This window comes from Rhinoderma darwinii, chromosome 7 (assembly GCF_050947455.1).
Source record: "Rhinoderma darwinii isolate aRhiDar2 chromosome 7, aRhiDar2.hap1, whole genome shotgun sequence".
Lineage (NCBI taxonomy): Eukaryota > Metazoa > Chordata > Amphibia > Anura > Rhinodermatidae > Rhinoderma > Rhinoderma darwinii.
Window position 1 is genome coordinate 133416254 of NC_134693.1, and position 20296 is coordinate 133436549.

General features: G+C 42.4%; 2 protein-coding genes across 10 annotated transcripts in view; one reads left to right on the forward strand and one right to left on the reverse strand.

The window, feature by feature from the left end:
• The window catches only part of CRELD1 (CRELD disulfide isomerase 1), a 73160-nt gene that overhangs the window by 39905 nt on the left and 12959 nt on the right, over positions 1–20296 (forward strand). Inside the window, exon 12 of one of the 2 annotated variants that reach the window (XR_012849750.1) lies at positions 11530–11608. The exons of the other annotated variant lie outside the window; for it this stretch is intronic. The gene's annotated coding sequence lies outside the window, so the exon portion shown is untranslated. The remainder of the gene's footprint in view (positions 1–11529; positions 11609–20296) is intronic. 2 annotated transcript variants of the gene reach the window in all.
• The window catches only part of PRRT3 (proline rich transmembrane protein 3), a 296142-nt gene that overhangs the window by 14843 nt on the left and 261003 nt on the right, over positions 1–20296 (reverse strand). For 5 of the 8 annotated variants that reach the window (XM_075831693.1, XM_075831692.1, XM_075831691.1 and 2 more), the window contains exons 2-3: positions 8291–9822; positions 6524–6670 (exon numbers count right to left, since the gene is read on the reverse strand). In XM_075831693.1, coding sequence (XP_075687808.1) covers positions 6524–6670; positions 8291–9734 — 1591 coding nt within the window. In that variant the 5' untranslated portion in view covers positions 9735–9822. Of the gene's footprint in view, positions 1–6523; positions 6671–8290; positions 9823–12928; positions 13010–14291; positions 14358–20296 lie in introns of those variants that run through there. The other 3 variants (XM_075831689.1, XM_075831690.1, XM_075831694.1) reach the window with 3 other exon arrangements.

Consider the following 20296-nt stretch of genomic DNA (forward strand, 5'->3'; position numbering starts at 1 on the left):
ACATCTGCAGTCAACCATACTGTACAGTGTTCTGTAATCAATGTTCTAATAGGCACAGAACCGGCCCTTTAAATAGTCAATTTCAGCCATTAATTCATCCAGCAGAGCCTTGTACGTCCTGATTGAGACTCATTTGGACCTCTAAGGGTATGTTCACACGAGGGCGTCCGTTACGGCTGAAATTACGGGGATGTTTCAGCCTGAAAACATCCCCGTAATTTCAGCCAAACCGGCATGTGCAGGCGCTTGAACGCCGCGTCCATTACGGCCGTAATTAGCGCTGCTATTCATTGGAGTCAATGAATAACGGCTGCAATTACGGCAAAAGAAGTGACAGGTCACTTCTTTGACGCGGGCGTCTATTTACGCGCCGTCATTTGACAGCGGCGCGTAAATATACGCCTCGTGTGAACAGACAAACGTCTGCCCATTGCTTTCAATGGGCAGATGTTTGTCAGCGCTATTGAGGCGCTATTTTCGGGGGTAATAAGGGGCAAAAACGCCCGAATTACGTCCGTAAATAGGCCGTGTGAACATACCCTAATTCTTAACACAAATGTGACTCTGTTTTTCTGGTTTTATGAAGCTGTTTTCCATTTACATGTGACATAATCTAATTCCTGTGATGGCAATCGCTCAAAAAATTATTCATGTAAACATATGGAAACAGCGAACGTCAGAAGTGATTTACAGAGAACGCAGACATTGTTTACAAAAACGAAGAAGCTCGAGATAAAATTGCAAAACTGATATTGTGAAACTCAGCTCAGTATAAGGCTGGGTTCACACGACCTATTTTCAGGCGGAAATGAGGCATTTTACGCCTCGAATTACGCCTGAAAACACGGCTCAAATACGTCGGCAAACATCTGCCCATTCATTTCAATGGGTTTGCCGACATACTGTCCCGACGTCCTGTAATTTTACGCGTCGCTGTCAAAAGATGGCGCGTAAAATAACAGTGTCGTCAAAGAAGTGCAGGACACTTCTTGGGACGTAATTTGAGCCGTTTTTCATTGACTTCAATGAAGAACAGCTCCAAATTACGTCCGTAATGGACGCCTCGCAAAACGCGAGTACGAGCAATTACGGCTGAAATTCAGGAGCTGTTTTCTCCTGAAAACAGCTCCGTAATTTCAGCCGCAATTGTCGTTATCGTGTGCACGTACCCTTAGGGTTCTTGCACGTGGTTATATAGCCACTGTGCGGAGCCGGGATACAGCACCCATACAAAATGATTATACATAGCGTACCCCTGATTTCAGACAAAAGATTTTATTTGTCGGATTCATACGAAATCATAAAGAGGAAGAAAATTGTCATATTCCATTAAATATAGGGCCCCATCTACCATGTGCCATTTATAGTACTAGTGTCTTCTTATGTGGCGGAGTGGCTTTTCTGGATCTCTAAGGCACCAGGGCCGGGTACTCTTGCGAGGTCTGATACCCCTATAGCTACGTCAGTACTGACCTCGGCATCATCTGCACATGCACATGCGACCGATGCAGCTGGACTCACCCCCTGGACTCATCTTGGATCATTTATAAGTTAATTTACTACCTAAGCCTGGCTATCCACTTTAGACAGCTGTTGGCCGAAGCGATCGTTCAGCCGACAGCTATTCCTAACGACTCCTCTATACAAATGCACGATCGACATCTGACATCAGGGGAAAGTCGGGACACTGCCATACACATTAGAAATCGGCGGGTTAATATGGCATACTTCTAACGTGTATGGCCAGCCTAAAAGTGTTATGCGGGGACCAAAATTTCCTAGCGTGTACTCCCTGCAGTATATGAGTACACTGCTAATATACATTTGGTGGACTGCCAGGGGACCGGAAGTCTTGTTGCACAGCCTTCTTTGATGACAATACGACTCTTCGTCATGTGACCGGCCCCCGCTGTACTCCATATACAAGCAGGAGCAGTAGTACAGCGAGTGCATAGGTTACAGCGAAGCCGGTCACGTGACGAAGAGTTGTATTGTCATCAAAGAAGGCTGTGCAACTAGACTTCCGGTCCCCCGGCAGTCCCCCTAATGTATATTAGCAGTGTACTCATAAACTACAGGGAATACACTGCTATCAATATTAAAATCTCAGAATCAACGCGATGGGGACCGGAATGGATATTAGCGAGTGTACTCACATACTGCATGGACTACACTGCAAATAATTTTCGGTCCCCGCATAACCCCTTTAATGCCAAAATGGATGGTTTTGACATAGTAAAGAGCTCCCCCTAATGGTGGCTGCAGGCAAAAATAATTTTATTATTTACCTCTATGCTTTGGTTCTGGGGAGGGGGAGGGCTTTCTAGCAAGCCCACCCTATGTACTCCCTTGTAATGGATGTGAGACAATTACTTGTCGTAGTAAGTCAACCCCTAAGTAATCATAGAACTAGATAAAGACTAATACAGAAAGTACCCGACTCGTAATCCTAGCATAAATATTTTTTATGCAAGGAAATGAGACATATCCATCCTGCTTTATTATAAACTATACTGAGCCCTTTGGTGACATGAGGGTCAGGAAGCCGCGTATGTTTTTGATGAGGGAAGCCCCGCAGCCATCTCATACTTTCCCGTGACATCTGCTTTGTATTTAGGAAATCTCCTTGCAGAATTGATATATTTGTTGTGCGTTTATTTGTCCTGAGAGGTTAACACCGATCATATGCCGAGATGTGAACCAATCCCAGCTCAATGCTGCATTATAATCAGATGATGTCATCATTTCACAGTTTCCTATTGAGAACAAAGTGGGGAGATGGATCTTCCCCCTGGTTCAGATAAAGCCGCTCATACACTTCATTAACCTCCTATGCCCTGTTGTTTAGATAGAGCCGGAAGATCGTCCTGCTCTCCCTCCCGCACGCTGTTTAAATATTCACAGAGCGTCCAGTCACCAAGCTCCTATTAAAGAGGGATTTCTCTCATAGAAATTTATGGGATAGCCACAGGATATTCCATAAATGTCTGATGGGCTTCCGTCCTATAGGGGGGAATCTGACGCAGTATCCAAGTGGAGATTGAAAGGAGAGGTGGCTGCACATGTCGATGGGAGTTATGGAACCATCCGAACAACCAATATGGCACCGTTGAAGCTCCCGCAGGGGTTACTCCACTCCCCCTGTGGTCATTAATTGCAAAACTGCAGCGTTATGTACTGACTACCATCTCCTGTAGTCCGACTGATACCCCTACAGCCTTATAGCTATGCCCTGGTATACCACATTGCCGTTCTGGACACTAAGGCCTCATGCACATGACCATAGTGGTGTACACAGCCCGTGATTTGTGGCTCGGACGGACCATCATCATCGTAAATATCATCATTAAATACTAGCATTAAGTACACATAGGAGAGCTGAGTAAGTAGAGAATTAAGAGTAGAGCAAATATAGCAGGGCTGAGTTTGTCGTTTGGCACAACTTATTATGATATCGAGAAGACGTATTATATTTTTATTCAAAGGACTATTCTCAGGGACATTAAAGGGACAATGCGGGCAAAACTGATACACTGTTATGCCTAAAGCAGGGTCTGAGGGGGCGGAGCATGACACAGGAACTTTCTCCTTGGTGTTCTATAAATCCCTATGTCACGCTCTGCCCCCTTTGGCCCTGCACTAGGTATAACACAGTGTATGAGTTTTGCTTGGAGTATTCCTTTAACAACTCAGTGATCTCCAAGGAGAATAAGGAACGGCATCCCCATTAGAGCATGACTTTGAATGTCGCGTTCTGGCGTGTATCTGAAGTCCTCATCTTGTCCTGATAATTCTCTATATTAAGACTTTCCACTTTCCCCCTCACTCCGTAGCGGCTATGGAGAGCTCAGCGTTTGCTTCACCCCCTTTTTTGTTGCAGCTGGGGCCTCCATTCTCCCTCCCTGGGGCCCTGCCCCATCCATCGTCCAGACTCTGAGTCATTTCCTACAGAAGAAACTCTGGAATTGCAACAAACTGACACCTGCGCAAGTTCTAGGGTAACAAAGTCATTCTGTGTTTTTTCAATTGTCTGTTTTAAGTTTCCACTCTGGAGACGTCGTATCTGGGACACAGCTCAGGAAACGGAGTTTGATTCTTTTTATAATACCTTCGGACATCTTAAAGGACCTGCTAAGTCCAGAATAACCACAACCATCGTAACCAGACACATAATGTTCAGCCCTTTTGATGTGGAAGGAGACCTCATTGAGGCATGTGACGGCTGAGGTCTCACTGACAGAGCATGACCTCATATCAATATTCAAATTGGGGTCCAAGTCCTGCTTTATATTGTCCCGCACCCCTTCCAAGAATAGGAGCAGCTATGAATTAAAGGGATTGTTTAATCACAGACAATGCCTTTAATATGAGAGCCTTAGTGGCGATCAGTTGAATCCGGCTTCCAAGAAGTTACCATGTGCTGCTCTAGCGGCCACTACAGGGCAAATACAGTATTACATGCTGTCATTCAAATGAATGTCATCCGTGTAAGGGTATATTCACACGCGGCAGATTTGTTGCAGAAACGTATGCGACAGTCCCATACGTCTGCAGAAACAACCCCATTCAAACATGTGGAATGGATTTTTCCACAGAAATTTTGACAACAAATCTGCCACATGTGAACTTATCTTAAAACATGGTTGGCCCAAATACGCAAGAGCGAGAATCACTGTATGATAGCAGCTCTCTACCCTGGCTCAAAGAGGGGGGTCCCGGGACGAGGAGGGTCCTTTAATTCACAGCTGCTTGTGGAGCAGTTTGTCTACCATATTCCAGTTTCAGCTTTTCTTTGCTAATCATTTAGCACGTATTAGTAGTATGAGAGAAGAGCTGGCAATCCCCCCAGCAGGAAAAAATTACAGGGATAACCCAGCCCCCCACCCCATCTCCCATCCCGCGCCCCCTCCATCTGTTTCTTGTTACTCATTTCAGTCCACTTTCTGTATTCAGCCCCTCATCATAGAGAGAATGAAAACCAGTCCTCAGACGACTTTACTGGGGTTGTGTTCTTTGTCTTGCCCCCCCCCAGCCACAAACTTTCATGCACCATTAGAAACTGAATTCATAAGGTGTGGATGTCAGGTTTATATACAAGACGCCTGTATAGATTTTATCAGAGTCTATCTATCTATCTATCTATCTATCTATCTATCTATCTATCTATCTATCTATCTATCTATCTATCTATCTATCTCATATCTATCTATCTATCTATCTATCTATCTATCTATCTATCTCATGTCTATCTATCTATCTATCTATCTATCTATCTATCTATCTATCTATCTATCTATCTATCTATCTATCTATCTATCTATCTATCTATCTATCTATCTATCTATCTCATGTCTATCTTGTAAGCTCTTTTATGGCCTAATTAATCCGGATACCTGGTGTCCATTAAGTGGTGGCTCCGACTAATCTACTGGCGAGGGCCACCCAGGGTGAGGGGTAGAAGAAGGTGGGTGTCCGTCTAGTGCACCACCTTGCCAGACTGTGAGGAGGGGGGCGTGCAATTTGTCTTATCTGCCTAGGGCACCAAAATACCTTATACCTTATCTATCTCATGTATCTTTTTATCTATCTTATTTATCTTTTTATCTATCTCATGTATCTATATTATCTATTTATATCATATCTAATATGTAACAAAACAAGTAAAGGGTGACAGTGTGCTTAGAATATTTTGTATCTATGACATGTCAGATCATTTTGAATGGTGTCCCTCTCTAAATAATTATTCCACCTAGAACAGAAAGTCACACGGTGCAATCTGATTCACAGGGTTGGTCGGATCAAGCAGTATGGACATTCTGATGGAAAATGGGAAAGATGCCACTTTCCCCTTATAAGACATATTACAAAGTTTCATGTATTCCCATGTACTACTGATTTATGAAAAGGAAAAACAAAAAAACAAAAGAAAAAGTTACACTTTAAAGAGGTTGTCAGATGTAAAAAAAAAAAAGGTCTGCTCTTTTTTCTGGAACAGCGCCTCTCTGGGCCATAGGTTGTGTCCGGTATTGCAGCTCAGCTACATATAAGGTAATGTTGCTTGCTACAACAAGCCGACAAAAGCAAAATAATCCGCAGTATTCTGTGCTGACAGATCAGTCCGTGTAGTACACAACAGACATAATATGTATATATATATATATATATATATATATATATATATATATATATATATATGTCGACTAGACTGTCTGGTTATTCCATGCATGGCTAGTTTGAATATGCGCAGGGTTATTCGTGCCCTCAGATAGCTGCTGTGTAATGTTAAACCCATCCATTTTTAGTTTACTATTTCGTTTTCCTGCTTGGACTGCTCGGTACTTTTAGATTTTTGTAGATTTTGATCTATCCACCATCAGATCCCTAATTGAAAGCAGGTTTCCCAGTGAGACAATGGAACAGACTGCGAGCGCTCTCAGGAAACTCTCCAGATCATTGCGCGGTATAATATTATAGCCTTCTAATGATGAGAAGTGTGGCTTTATATAAAGGGTTAATATCTAACCTTGCTGCTTCGTCACGAGCGTCCTCCATGTTGTGGACATGACAAGACCGGGCGGTGCGCCTCCAATAATGGGATTTCTTTGAGTCAGTGCGGTCACTTTTGTGGGTCGTGTGGGGGGTCTCTCTGCTTCGTCAACTTTATCAGGGTCTAAGGGTTGATAGAAAAGATTTCGGTCAGTTCTGTAAGTTATGAATGTATTGAATGGATTAGGACGATGTATAGGAAATATATCCCTGGTAACTATTCCACCTGGTGAATGCTGCCACCAATCATTGATTGGCACACCAATGTAAAGCGGACATAGTGGCAAGAGTTATCAAAACTGGTGCAAAGGAAAAGTGGAGCAGTTGCCCATAGCAACCAATCAGATTCCAGCTCTTATTTTTCAGGGACCCTTTAAAAGGCTGCGCACCCACTAATGTGTTTTCTATAGAAAATGAAATTGGTCCTTTTAAGCATTTTTTTAATGGCTTTATGTCCCAAAAAACTAATCTAGAAAACGTAATTTATTTATTTTTAACGGTGCATGCGGTAATTATGGCGTTTTTTCCAAATAGTGGGTTTTACTATCTGTGTTTTTTATGTGGCATTTTTCACATTGAAAATCATGTGATTCAAAGATCATGCAATGCAAAGATTCCTCTTTGCAACACATAATTTGTTCTGAAAAAATGCCACAAAAACGCTATATAAATAAACTACACACATTGACACATGGGTATTTGTGAAGAGGAATTAACCCATGGAGGTTTATCGGCGTAAAAGCCACCAACCTCTGGAAAAAAAGCCAAACCAACCCTTGCTGCAATTTTATAAAATCGCCACTGAGCCAAAAAACGCCAGACAAACGAAAAAGAAAAACGCCACCTAAAAAAAAAAAAAATTAGTAGTGCGCTCTATATTTTAGTATTGACTTCCAGCTAACATTTGGCCGCAGCATTTTTTTCTGCAAAAAAACTAAGCAAAAAATTGCATTTTCCGTAAAAACGCTGCGCGTAAAGCCCCCTAAAGATGTTGACTGGTTTAGAAACCTATTTTAAAATATCCTATTAGGGAAGGGGCAAAGGGTCCCCTGTTCAGGATCTTCATCTATTATCCAGAGTGGAGAGCAGCTAGAAAGAGCGACTCTCTGTCTGGAGGACCCACCATGTCTATAAATGACATGGACAGCCCAGTGATTCTATGTAATGCTTCATTTGTCCTGTGGTTGTGCTGTAGAGTAATTCAACACTTGCTGCCTGTCCTTACCTCTCCGATTACAACTGTTCACCGGAGGTCCTAGCAGCGGGAGAACCTGAAATCAGCACATCGTCGGGGGGACCCTTCTAACAAAAAAAGATAGTCCAAAGTGTACAACCTCTTGAAAGGGGGTTGTCCTAGTGATAATTCACTGTGAACAATCCATTGGCTTCATCAATGAATCTTTCTGTGTGCATCACTGCTGAAATGGCAGCGGTGCCATATTTACCCTTCACCCACCGTTACCCTTTTTATTGAAGAACCCTGAGTCTCTTTTTTTTTTTTTCATTCTTTATAACTTTTCAGTTTGCACAAGTGAGAGGAAACATAACCCCATACATGAAGATACATGCAAATAAGCAATAAAATCCGGAAATAATCCAGTACGAAATAAATCCTGCCATTATGTTTCATAAGCCATAAATCTCCTATGAGCAACCCAGAAGACAAATACTTGTCTTAAGATGGATCATTGGGAATTATTTGACATATGGGAACGCAGTCATAATTTTTCCTATATATACTCACTTTTTCCAAGTACTTGCATCGCTGGTGTTGGTGTTTCACGAGATTGTGGAGACGTCAACATTACGTCTTGTAGACTGGTCTTTTGAGATGAGACGGGAAGAACGTCAGTCGTCCTCACACCCTGACCGCCCCCAATTATTGATATCCTCTCAGTTTCTGTTCTTGCTTTTGCCTCCATTGTCATGTGTTCTCCAATATCCACAGTAGCCGGGAGAAGGTCCCTTTCCATAACATAAGGAGGTAAGGTGGGCGATGGTGTTGAGGGTTCGTGCTGGTTGGAAAGCTCGGTAGAAATGTCCATATCACTTACTTGAACAACGACATCTACTATTTCCTTGGACTGTGTAAAAGGAGGCAAATGTTGATCTTCTGTATCATTTCCAGTGGTTATGGACTCCTCAAAGATTGTGTTACCATCTTTCTGATAATGTACACCATCTTCATGAGGAAACTCAAGGTCAGCAGATATAACTTCATTACTTTCCGGCCTGGTGTCTTGCAAAGTTGAGTAACCGTCCGTGGTCCTGAATGCAGCGCCATATCTCACTGTAGGCTGAAGGGCATGGACCTTTGGGATTGTATTGTCATCAAGAAAGTTGTCCTCAATTGTGACTTTTGGGCCTTGTGATGGCGCAAGGTCATCGTGAGATTCTAGGCTATTCTCTAGCAGTTCTTGGCTCATTTGTTCATCTGCACTGTCTATTTGAAGTCTTTGTATTGGAGTAAAAGGTCCATCATCTCCCATGTGTGAATTTGACATGGCTGTAGATATCATAGTTATAGTAGAAACAGTTGGACGGACTGTGGTCAACGTTTTGATGTCGTTCTCCCACAAGTTATCCCCATCCACGCCGTTTTTGAGTTGCAAGTCATCTTCTACCATTTGAGAAGACCTCACATGGGTCCCGTGTTCCTCATTCAAAATTTTGTTTCCATTCTTATTTTCTTTATCATCTTCTAAGATTTTGGAGATAGTAGGATGTATTTTGAAACGTGTCTTGCCAAGTTCTTCTGAAGTTGTCACAACAGGACTCAATGAGGGCATCGGGTGCATTCTATTGTATGTTTGCACGTCATCGGCTTTTTTATTATTTTTATATGGAAATTCATTTGAGATATTTTCTGTATTTTTTGGTATATTCTCCTCTGTCACCAATCCAGCTGTTGATATCAAAGATCCAGATATCCTCCCAGACAGTTTAGTGAGAACTATATCTTCATTATTTCTTGGAGTCCAAGAAGGAACATTCGAGATCTCAACTTTAGGTTCTTCTAGAGCCCAACTTGATGTTTGCTCAGAGAAATTCCTTAGTGAATTGTTCTTCGTAAGTTCATTGTTAGTTTGCCCATTAGTGACCTCTACACTAAATAAGGAAGCTGAAGGCTCAATGACTGCTAACGTGGCCAAAAATATCAACACGGCGAGTTCTACACCACCAGCCATCTTTATGTTGCGGGTACGGTAATTTTTATCTCATTTGTCTACAGTCCAACCGTGGCTGGTTACACGTCCACAGATACACCCAGGAGACCTGTCAGACAAAAGAAATGCAAAGGTTACTATTTATAGCAAAGCTAATATCAACACGACATAGCGAGACGAGCTCTTTATGTATCAACATGTGAGTAAGTTTTGTCACTATACAAATTAGCTGAGGTAAAACTACAACTTCTAGCTTCCCCTGAAGGTCTGCAGCTGTCATGGCATGCTGGGAGTTGTAGTTTCCCAACGAGAGCCACAGCTTGGCGACTGCTGGTGTGAATAGAGCCTGTACAGCGCACTGCATCTCATCCACTGGCAAACCAATAGCAGTTACGTGGTGGGACCAGGTATCATTTTTACACCGGGGCCCAGGAGCCGCAATATACATCATGTAAAGTCAATGATTTGATATGATGATTAACTTTAAGGTGTGAAACAACTGTTCATTGTACAGGACGTGGGCACAGTGGTTGGCATTTCGGTTCGGCCCTCCTTGAGACAATCTTGTATTCTAAGGATGAAGGGCCCCTAGCCCTTACTACACTGGTAGGACAATTCTGCAACATGACATCTGTGACATAGGGCTTTTTTGGTGATGAGTGGACAAAATTGACCTGTGGTGCGGTTTTTTAATCCACAGCATGTCAAATGTATTTGCGTAATCGCTGCTTTTGTGTTGCGGGTTTTGTCCATTGAATTCAATGGGAGGTAAAAACAGCAGCAAAAAGCCGATAATGCGTTTTTGAGGCATAAAGGCTGCGATTCGGCCGCAAGAAAACGCAACTGAGAAAAAAGAAGAATCTTATACTTACCCAGAATTCTGTTCTTGTTCGTCCAGACCGGCCTCCTGTGATGACGTTTCATCCCATGTGACTGCTGCAGCCAATCACAGGCTGCAGGGGTCACATGGGATAAAACGTCTTCCAAGAACGCCGGTCTGCAGGTAGGTATGTATTTTGGGGTTTTTTTATGTGCAGTTTTCCGCAGCAGACAGTCCAGCCAAAAACTGCACCACAACTTGGTGCGGTTTTTCATCCGGAATTCCCTGCTGCCGCCAGGGCAGATAATCTGTGTACCTTTACGCAGCGTATCCACCCTGTGTGAACATAGCCTAATACTAATGATTTTTCACTATATTTAAAATTGGCAGTAAAAGGGTTGTCCGATTTAGCAAACTCATTTCAAACACTATTAGGCCCAGTTCACACAAAGTATTTTGCCGCGGAAACTGCATTCCATTGAATTCAATGGGAGGTGGAGGTGTTTTTTTCCTGCGAGTGGAAGAAAACGCTCACGGGAAGACGAAGCCATCTTGAGGCCTTTTCCGCCTCAAAAACCCCATTGAAGTCAATCCGAGATGGAAAAAAACGTCGCGAACAGCCGTGGCACTCTCGTTATTTTCCTGGGCCTGTCAAATTTCGCGTAAAAAAACGTGGCAAAAAAACGTCTGTGGTGTAAAACTTAAAAAGAAACCGGAGCTGATTTTTCCAGGCAGAATTTTCTGCCTGCAAAAACTTCCGTGTGAACAGGGCCTTAGGGATCTCTGAGTTAGTAGAGGGGGATCCCCATTGATGAACCTCATCTTTTAACCAAAGCAAGGGATTGCCTACAAAAAGTGTTTCCTACTCTGGAGGACTTGGCATGTCCCAGCGCTACATGGACAGCCCACTGATGTCAATAAGAACTGTGTAATACTTAATTTTCCCTGTGGTGGCGCTGCAGGGGAGTTAAACACTTGTTGCCTATTCTCTTACAGATTGCAGATGATTGCTGGCGGTCTGAGCAGCGAGACACTCTATGATCAGTCTATGGTTGAAGGACCGTCTAACAAAATGGTATTGTCAAAAACATGACCCCCTTGTATATTAAACCCCCAATACCTCCAGCATGACTGACACACACACACATAATATTTCTAACAACCTGGAGTCATGGCTTCGTATTAATTTGAGGTCCCTTTGAAATCCTCTGACATTTCCTCTCCTCCGCTATGTTTTGGTTAAGTCCTTTCCTATTTCTGGGCATTGTACTGCTAGACAAACATACATTCTATAGGAAATGTATATTCCACAGCCAAGAATGAAAAAACTCAAGTTAGTGGGACCCATAGAACTTTGTTGTGTCATTCCTCTGTTATTCCTCCTGGAAATGTGTGAATGCATTGATAGCTGGGTTTAACCATTCCCATTGTCAATAGGGTGTGATCCTACATGTCAGCACTGATTGGAGAGTGTCAGAGTGTGTACGGACACACCCAATTGAAAAGAGGAATAGTAACACCCAGTTGTCAATTTAAATATAAATTTCCAAGAGGAATAATGGAGGAATGGCACAATGAAGAGTTCTAAGAAAAGGAGCTTCAGTCTTTTTTATTTTATGGGGAATTCAAATGTTTACTAATACAGACATGTCAGAAGTGGAAATATTGGTGTCACATGTGAGTCGCGGTAATGGCACAATTTTACCGCAACTCCCAGGCGATTAAATGTCGCCATGAAGCCCTATCATTCACTCTAAAATATATCTAAAACTATAGGTCCATATAGTCATATTCTGAGATATCTTTTAAATTCGTTCAGCAAATTCTGAGTTATCATGGTCAAAGTGTCAAATGTGACAATCAGAAGAACCATAGGTGTTCTCACCCATCTTTCCATAGGCCCTTAATGCTATATAAATGTACATGATATATTTCTTGATGAATATGTCAGTCTTCACTGTTGCTGTAGAATTCTATTCATAGACAAAAAATTGAACAGCGCTATGAGACTCAGGGAGAGTGCTGCAGTGCATTGAATTGTGGGAGGACACGGGTTAAATACTGTAGTATGATGAGAACAATGAACACAAGTGATGATTATCGTTAGCAAGCAATGCTACAGCTAAAGATAGAGTCAGGAACATAAGAATTAGGCGACATGAAAACACGAAATGACATCAGCTCAATATAAGGACACTTGCCCTATAAAGCCATAAAACCTACAGACCGGCCTCATCAGAGTCCATAAACACACTTGACCTTGAGATGGTCTTTGTGCTCCCTCAAGGTTATCCGCATACTAGAGATTTTTAGTTAGGGATCCGGAGGGGTAGTCTGTTATTCTGATACGTGACCCCAACCAGCCGTCAACCATATAGATTTTTATTGAACTTACGGTTAAGTGGATCTGCAGCTTCCCATAACGCCGACAGAAAGAAGATTGGGTTGTTTTTTTTTTCAACTCCGATTTCTGCTGTTAGAGAAAACGCTGGAGGAGATAAAAGGTCTCATTGTGTGATATTCTGGCCGTGCCGCTGAGCAGCTTGTAGGCCTAACATGCACCCACTCCTCTCAATGCTGTGTGAAGTAAACACACAGACACCCGTCGAAAGTTTAACCCCCTTATTAATGAGCGTTTCCATCTAAAATGGATTATTTGACTCCGTTATCATTCATCCATCTTTCCCAGACTCCTGATAATGCTGAAGCTGTCTGCATTAAGCTTGTACGGCAGCACACGGCGTCCCTGTGGCTCCATGTACCGGCAAATGGTACCTCCGTAGGGTACCGCATTCTCTGATAACTGTATATCCGCATTATACTGCATCTGATGGAACTTGCCACCATTTTTTACCTCACAGATTCCATATTAGTCCTTGTAAAAATAAAAATGGCCTCCGTGTGGGTTCCGTAAATCCATCCACTCTAGTGTGAATGACCCCTTAAGACTAATGGCTGCCATTAGATTTCCTATAGGCCTGGTCACCCAGCTTTCCGTGACTTCTGGATGGCCTGTCTGACTCTGTTCACACTTCAGATGGGGATCTGTGGATTTTCCATGTGGTTTCCAGTATTTTGATGGAATAGTGCAGACTGCAGCGATATTCTTCCCGTAAAAAAATACCAGATTAAAGTCAGTAGGGTTCATTAGAATTGAAACGCAGATCTGTCACGGCTCTGTTATGGAAGCCATGACAGTAGCGTGAACCAAGCCTTATTATACAGGGGCAGGGCACGTATCGTTGCATAAGGGTGCGTTCACATGTGATGTACTTGCCTTGTGTTTCCGCAGCATAAAAATACGAACATTTTACAATGTATGCCTACGGGAAAAATATTCTGCAACGCAAGAACTGAAGAAATCTGTCTGCGTTGCAGAATATTTTTCCTATAGGCATACATTGTAGTTTCCACAGCGTATTTTAACGCCGCGAAAATCCAATGCGAGTATGCCACGTGTGAGAGCGCCCTTAATAGGCAGATTTTCCATTCCGGGGTCTGAGAAAGCTGGCGGCCATTAGAAAAAAGCAGCTGTATGGGAAAATAAGTTAAAAACTAGAGATGTGCTGTGCTATGACTAATGCAAAACCTGAGGGGGCGGAGCATGACACCAAACATAGAAGTCATGCCCCTTCCGACCCTGCACTTGGCATGACACGGTGTATCGGTTTTTCTTTTAAGGAGGACGACTCAATGAGTTTTTGGGAATTTTCGCTGCAAATGCTACATCCATAAAGTAGGCTATGGGTGATGCTTACCATGTTCCGTGCTGACAATCTGCCCCTAGGAAGTTTTGCAAATTGAGGTTGTGATCGGAGCTCCTTCTGCAAATGGAATGTTAATTATATGGTGTGAACTTTTATCTGGGTGACAACCACAGAACTATAATTGTCTAGCTATAATTATTAACCTTCATTTTGAGATATACAATATGTCTTCTGATATGGTGCCATAATGTAGATATCACAGAATAAAATACTACAAAGATAGATACACATATTGACCAGGTTATCTATACATATTGTATTATTACTATTATTATTTTTAGAAAGCCATTTGTCAGGACAAAGTGTATTTTGTGGTACAACAAAAGGATATAATCACAAAAATATTGGTTTTGGTTAACCCCAAACACAGAGTAGCTCTATCAATATGGGTGAGTGCCCCAGTCCACCAGTTCTTTGATGTTCCCTAGTCATGGTGTTTATATTCATTTTCCCTGCAGTGCCCCTGCAGGTAGAACAAAGGATTGCAGTCTCCAAACACCACACAATATTTCAGTAGTATTGGTATGGGAAATGGAGGCTACTACAGGACGTCAGCCTTCTATCAGCTGATATAAGCAATAGACAAAGAAGAGAAGAATGTCCCGGGGGGGGGTCGTCCTTCAATTAAAAAGTACAAACTTTACCGTCACCGTCTTAACCAATTAAGAACTGATTTGCCGCAGAAAATATTTTGTACACAAGCCCTGCCCTCGAATAATGAACATGTCACCGTATTAACAGCCAGAGTGCCCACATAAAAAAGTGGCAGGAGGGGTGCACCTATTAAGAGTGTAGGAAAGTGCCCCCATTAACAATGCCAGTGTACTCACACTAACAGTGCCAGTGTTTCCTATTAGAAGTGTCAGATTTCCCCCACTAAGGCTTCGTTCACATCTGCGTCAGGGCTCCGTTCTGGGGTTTCCATCGCAGCTTTCCGTCAGGGGAAACCATGAACGGAATCCAAACTGATTCTGTCACTGCTGTGTAAGGGTTCCGTTGTTTTGATGGAATGAATACCGTAATGGACTGCGATATTCATTCCGCCAATCGACGGAACCCTTAAACAACGATGACAAACGGAAACCATTTGCAGCGGATCCGTGAAATCAATGGTGATGCAAACAGAAACCTATGGTTTCCGTTTCTTTCAGTCAGGGTTCCGTTCATGGGGTCTCCTTCCTGGGCAATCTAGGAGGGTTGGTAACTATGTTGTATTACTAATTCTGAGGTTTCTGAAGTGTACATGTAATGTGGGCCGTAACAATGGGGGGTATAGTGGTAGAAGTGGCACCCGTGCCTTTATGTCTGAGGATTCCCGAAGGCCACATAGGAATACACCTGTATTATAAATGGCACATGGTAGGTGTAGGTCCTGTTACTCAGGACGATGATCGCGAACAGTCACTCGTATCAACACTCATTCCCGATCAGTACCGTGTAAACAAGATGCAAATGTATGGGGACGAACGATCGTAGTAACGGTTATTGCTCCAGTTGAATGGAGCAAACGAGTGCCGATTGACATGCTATATTGTCGATCGATGCTCGTAGAATATCTGCCCGTGTAAAAGGGCCTTAAGTCATGAAAAAACGTTGACTTTGAGTACAGAGACACATTATGGAGTCAGTGGATGTCCCTATCTAGTGCTGTCCAGTAGAGACTATTCCATTGTAGAAGATTATCTTTCACCCCCATCCTCTCTGCACAGGACACTGAGTCAGCTCTGCTGCACAAACAACTTCTGACTCAACTGCCTCATGCCATTGTGGGTCCGTTAACACAGCCATATTGTGCCCATGTTGCTGCCTCACAGTCATGAATCATATCTACTGTGAGCACCGTGATCATTAGCGCTGCGTATGTAATTGTGGAGGATTGTGCCGACTTCTCTTTGTTTTTCTATGTTGTCATGAAAGATTTGGACCCAGTCTTTTTATTGATTGGGGTTATCCTCCCGTCTTTTTGGATCTATATGGAGTGGGGTACATACAAGAAGGGGAGGGGGGTCCAGCAAAGATCAAAGGGACCCCCAATATGGTGCCGGAAAGGCCACTCTGCACACAAGGGATTGTATTTTTCCCCCCTCCACCAACAATTCAGTTTTTCTGTAGAGAAAACTCCTGCACAATTTCTCAATACACCAAGTATGAGGGGACACCAGGGCAGGGCCCCCTCTCTCCAAGGGCCCCATAGCGGGTGCATGGTCTGCCTCTATGGTACGTTAGTCTGTAACTCACTGCAGTTAAATTGCAATTGAAAGAAATAAAAATAATGGCTGCATGGATGAGATTAACTTGTCACCTAGGATCCGGGAGCCATGGAAACAAGAGTTTGGTGCAATCAACAGGTTATAAAAAATATCATATAATACAGCGAACATAAGCTCCGGTATATGCCAGCAGCTCAAAATACTCCGGCCTAGGGTGCAGAGGGAGAAGTTGCAACTGGGCCCTTATTTTTTTGGGCGCAAAACCCCCGATCCTCATAAAAAAAAAACATCAGCCCTATACTGTTAAGGTAACCCATGCTATAGATAGCTATATCACTGTATAAATGTAGTATATATATCCTATATAGCCTGATGTCATTACATATGGAGGAATACAAAATCGATGTTATGTAGGTGACGGGCCCAGGAATACCTTCTGCACGGGGCCCAAGACCTTCAAGCTACACATACATACAGACAGTCTCACAAGCTGTATTTCACTATGGGTTTGTAGTCTGGTGTATGGCGTGTAGGAAACGCCATATGTTGTTTTCGCAGGCAGGTCTGGAATTCTGGAAAAAACAACATAGAAATATTTCATGGCAGATCTGAAGCGATCTGCCCACCATGTCTGTAAGGAGTTTGCAGGGGCTCTTCACGGTGGAAGATTTGTAATGTCATCCGTATAAAAATAAAGTCGGATATTATGTGGCAAAAAAACATACAAAAAAATGAGCATGAAGCAAAAACATTATAAAAATAATTGCTCCATTTTTATTCAATGGGCCTTATGTATCACAACTAGCCCCAAGACTAAGTGGAGTCGATGCAGGTAGCAACCAATCAGAGCGCAGCTTTACATAGGTGAACTCTTGTTAGTTGATACGGGCGATAAATCCCCTTTTTCTCTGATTTTGCATTTCTGAGGCCCAATGGAGTGAGGTTGACAATGAGGTTTAATAACCAACGTAATCTCTCTTCAGTCCTTGATCTGGTATTAATGTAGTTACCGTCCGCTGCCTCTAGGAGGGTCCTCCATTGAGAGATGCTACTCAACTATGTAAAACACTGCACGACTACCTAACATAAAATGAAGTGGTCATTAAAATCACTGAAATGTGGTTTCTAGGTAACCAGTTGAGAGGGAATGTAAAAAATGAAAAGCCTAACTCCACTCAAAACCTAAAATGTAAGTGGAGACTGCAGTCAAGGCTCAACCCCCTAACAGGGGTCCAAGAAGCTGAGATATGGGGAGTTGTCGGGGGGCTCCTGACACTGGCTATATGCTTTATCTGTCTGTGTGTCTGCCTGTGACAAAGTAGTCTTTCCTTGACTTCTTAAAGGAGCTGTCCACCTTGGACTATCCTTTTTGGAAGATGGGCCCCCTGATGTTAAGCCTATCACAGGGACCCCCAGAGATCAGTTGTATTCTGAAGACTCCTCGGGCCTTCCTGCTGGGCTTCTGCTGATACACGGCTGATTTTGGGGTTACCTCACTCTTGCAATATTCTCGACTTCCAGAAGATTGTGGAATATTTCAGGACTCAAAATTTCTATCTCAGAATTTTTTCAACCTAATTCAACTGAGTGAATGGGGATTTACGGGATATTCATCATCCTGACGCACCTTTCTCCAGACATTCATGTCATCTTGTATCTATCCCCTGGGTTCTATTACTTATCTCCTATGAGATCTCCATACACAGGATGAATGCCGCTCCGCCATGTGTCATATGTTAAGCGTGACATTCCCGCTGCACACCTCATTTGTAAGGTTTTCATGAATGGACGCAATGCATCCCTAATACATGTCAAGCCTCCAAATGAAAAGGGCAAAATATAGAGGTCACTGGACTCAAATATATATTACTCCAGACAGCTCATGAGATGAAACCATCTGCATTACAACCCGCAGGGTGCCTGATGTTCCCATAATAATCTGCAAATGAGCATTTACTCATAATGTGACATCAACACACATGAACAGCGTTAGGGACAATATGAACAAATATTAAGCTTAAATGGTATGTCCACCTTTGAACACGATTCTACAGATTATATATATATAATTATCCTACATACAAAGTACAGTCATTTTATAAAAACATTGCATTACTTATGTTGTAAGGATTCCAATGTACAATCTATTTTATACTGCAGAGCTGCATTTGCAAGTCTGCAGGCTTCAGAGCTGAAATCATCCAGTATTTCATGCTTAATTAATATCTGAAAAGATCAGGAATTGTATAGTAATGTGTAGTGGGAAAAACTAACTGTCCCCCTGCATTATAGGAGCTCAGCTAAGCTGTAACAAGAGTATCTGACGATAAGCTTGTTGACTGATTCCAATGACAACCAACAGAATAGTGAGTGCAGCTCTGAAGTTTAATACAGACTATAACTCAGGATCAGTACAAGATAAGTAATGCAATGTATGTACACAGTGACTCCACCAGAAGAATAGTGAGTGCAGCTCTGAAGTATAATACAGACTATAATTCAGGATCAGTACAAGATAGCTAATGTAATGTATGTACACAGTGACTCCACCAGCAGAATAGTTAGTGCAGCTTTGGAGTATAATACAGGCCATAACTAAGGATCAGTACAAGATAAGTAATGTTATGTATGCACACAGTGACTCCACCAGCAGAATAGTGAGTGCAGCTCTGGAGTATAATACAGGATGTAACTCAGGATCAGTACAGGATAAGTAATGTAATGTATGTACACAGTGACTCCACCAGCAGAATAGTGAGTGCAGCTCTGGCGTATAATACAGGATGTAGCTCAGGATCAGTACAGGATAAGTAATGTAATGTATGTACATAGTGACTCCACCAGCAGAATAGTGAGTGCAGCTCTGGAGTATATTAAAGGCTGTAGCTTAGGATCAGTACAGAATAAGTAATGTAATGTATGTACACTGACTCCACCAGCAGAATAGTGAGTGCAGCTCTGGAGTATAATACAGGATATAATTTAGGATCAGTACAGGATAAGTAATGTAATGTATGCACACAGTGACTCCACCGGCAGAATAGTGAGTGCAGCTCTAGAGTATAGTACAGGCTGTAATTTAGGATAAGTAATGTATGCACACAGTTACTTCACTAGCAGAATAGTGAGTACAGCTCCAGAGTATAATACAGAATGTAACACAGGATCAGTACAGGATAAGTAACGTAATGTATGTACACAGTGACTCCACCAGCAGAATAGTGAGTGCAGCTCTGGAGTATAATAAAGGCTGTAGCTTAGGATCAGTACAGGATAAGTAATGTAATGTATGTACACAGTGACTCCACTAGCAGAATAGTGAGTGCAGCTCTGGGTATAATACAGGCTATAATTTAGAATCAGTACAGGATAAGTAATGTAATGTATGCACACAGTGACTCCACCGGCAGAATAGTGAGTGCAGCTCTAGAGTATAGTACAGGCTGTAATTTAGGATAAGTAATGTATGCACACAGTTACTTCACTAGCAGAATAGTGAGTACAGCTCCAGAGTATAATACAGAATGTAACACAGGATCAGTACAGGATAAGTAACGTAATGTATGTACACAGCGATTCCACCAGCAGAATAGTGAGTGCAGCTCTGGAGTATAATACAGACTATAATTCAGTATCAGTACAAGATAGCTAATGTAATATATGTACACAGTGACTCCACCAGCAGAATAGTGAGTGCAGGATGAGTACAAGATAAGTAATGTAATTTATTGAAAAGATACTCTACTTTTTATCTAGCTTATTTATAAATATGAGCTGTAAAACAGT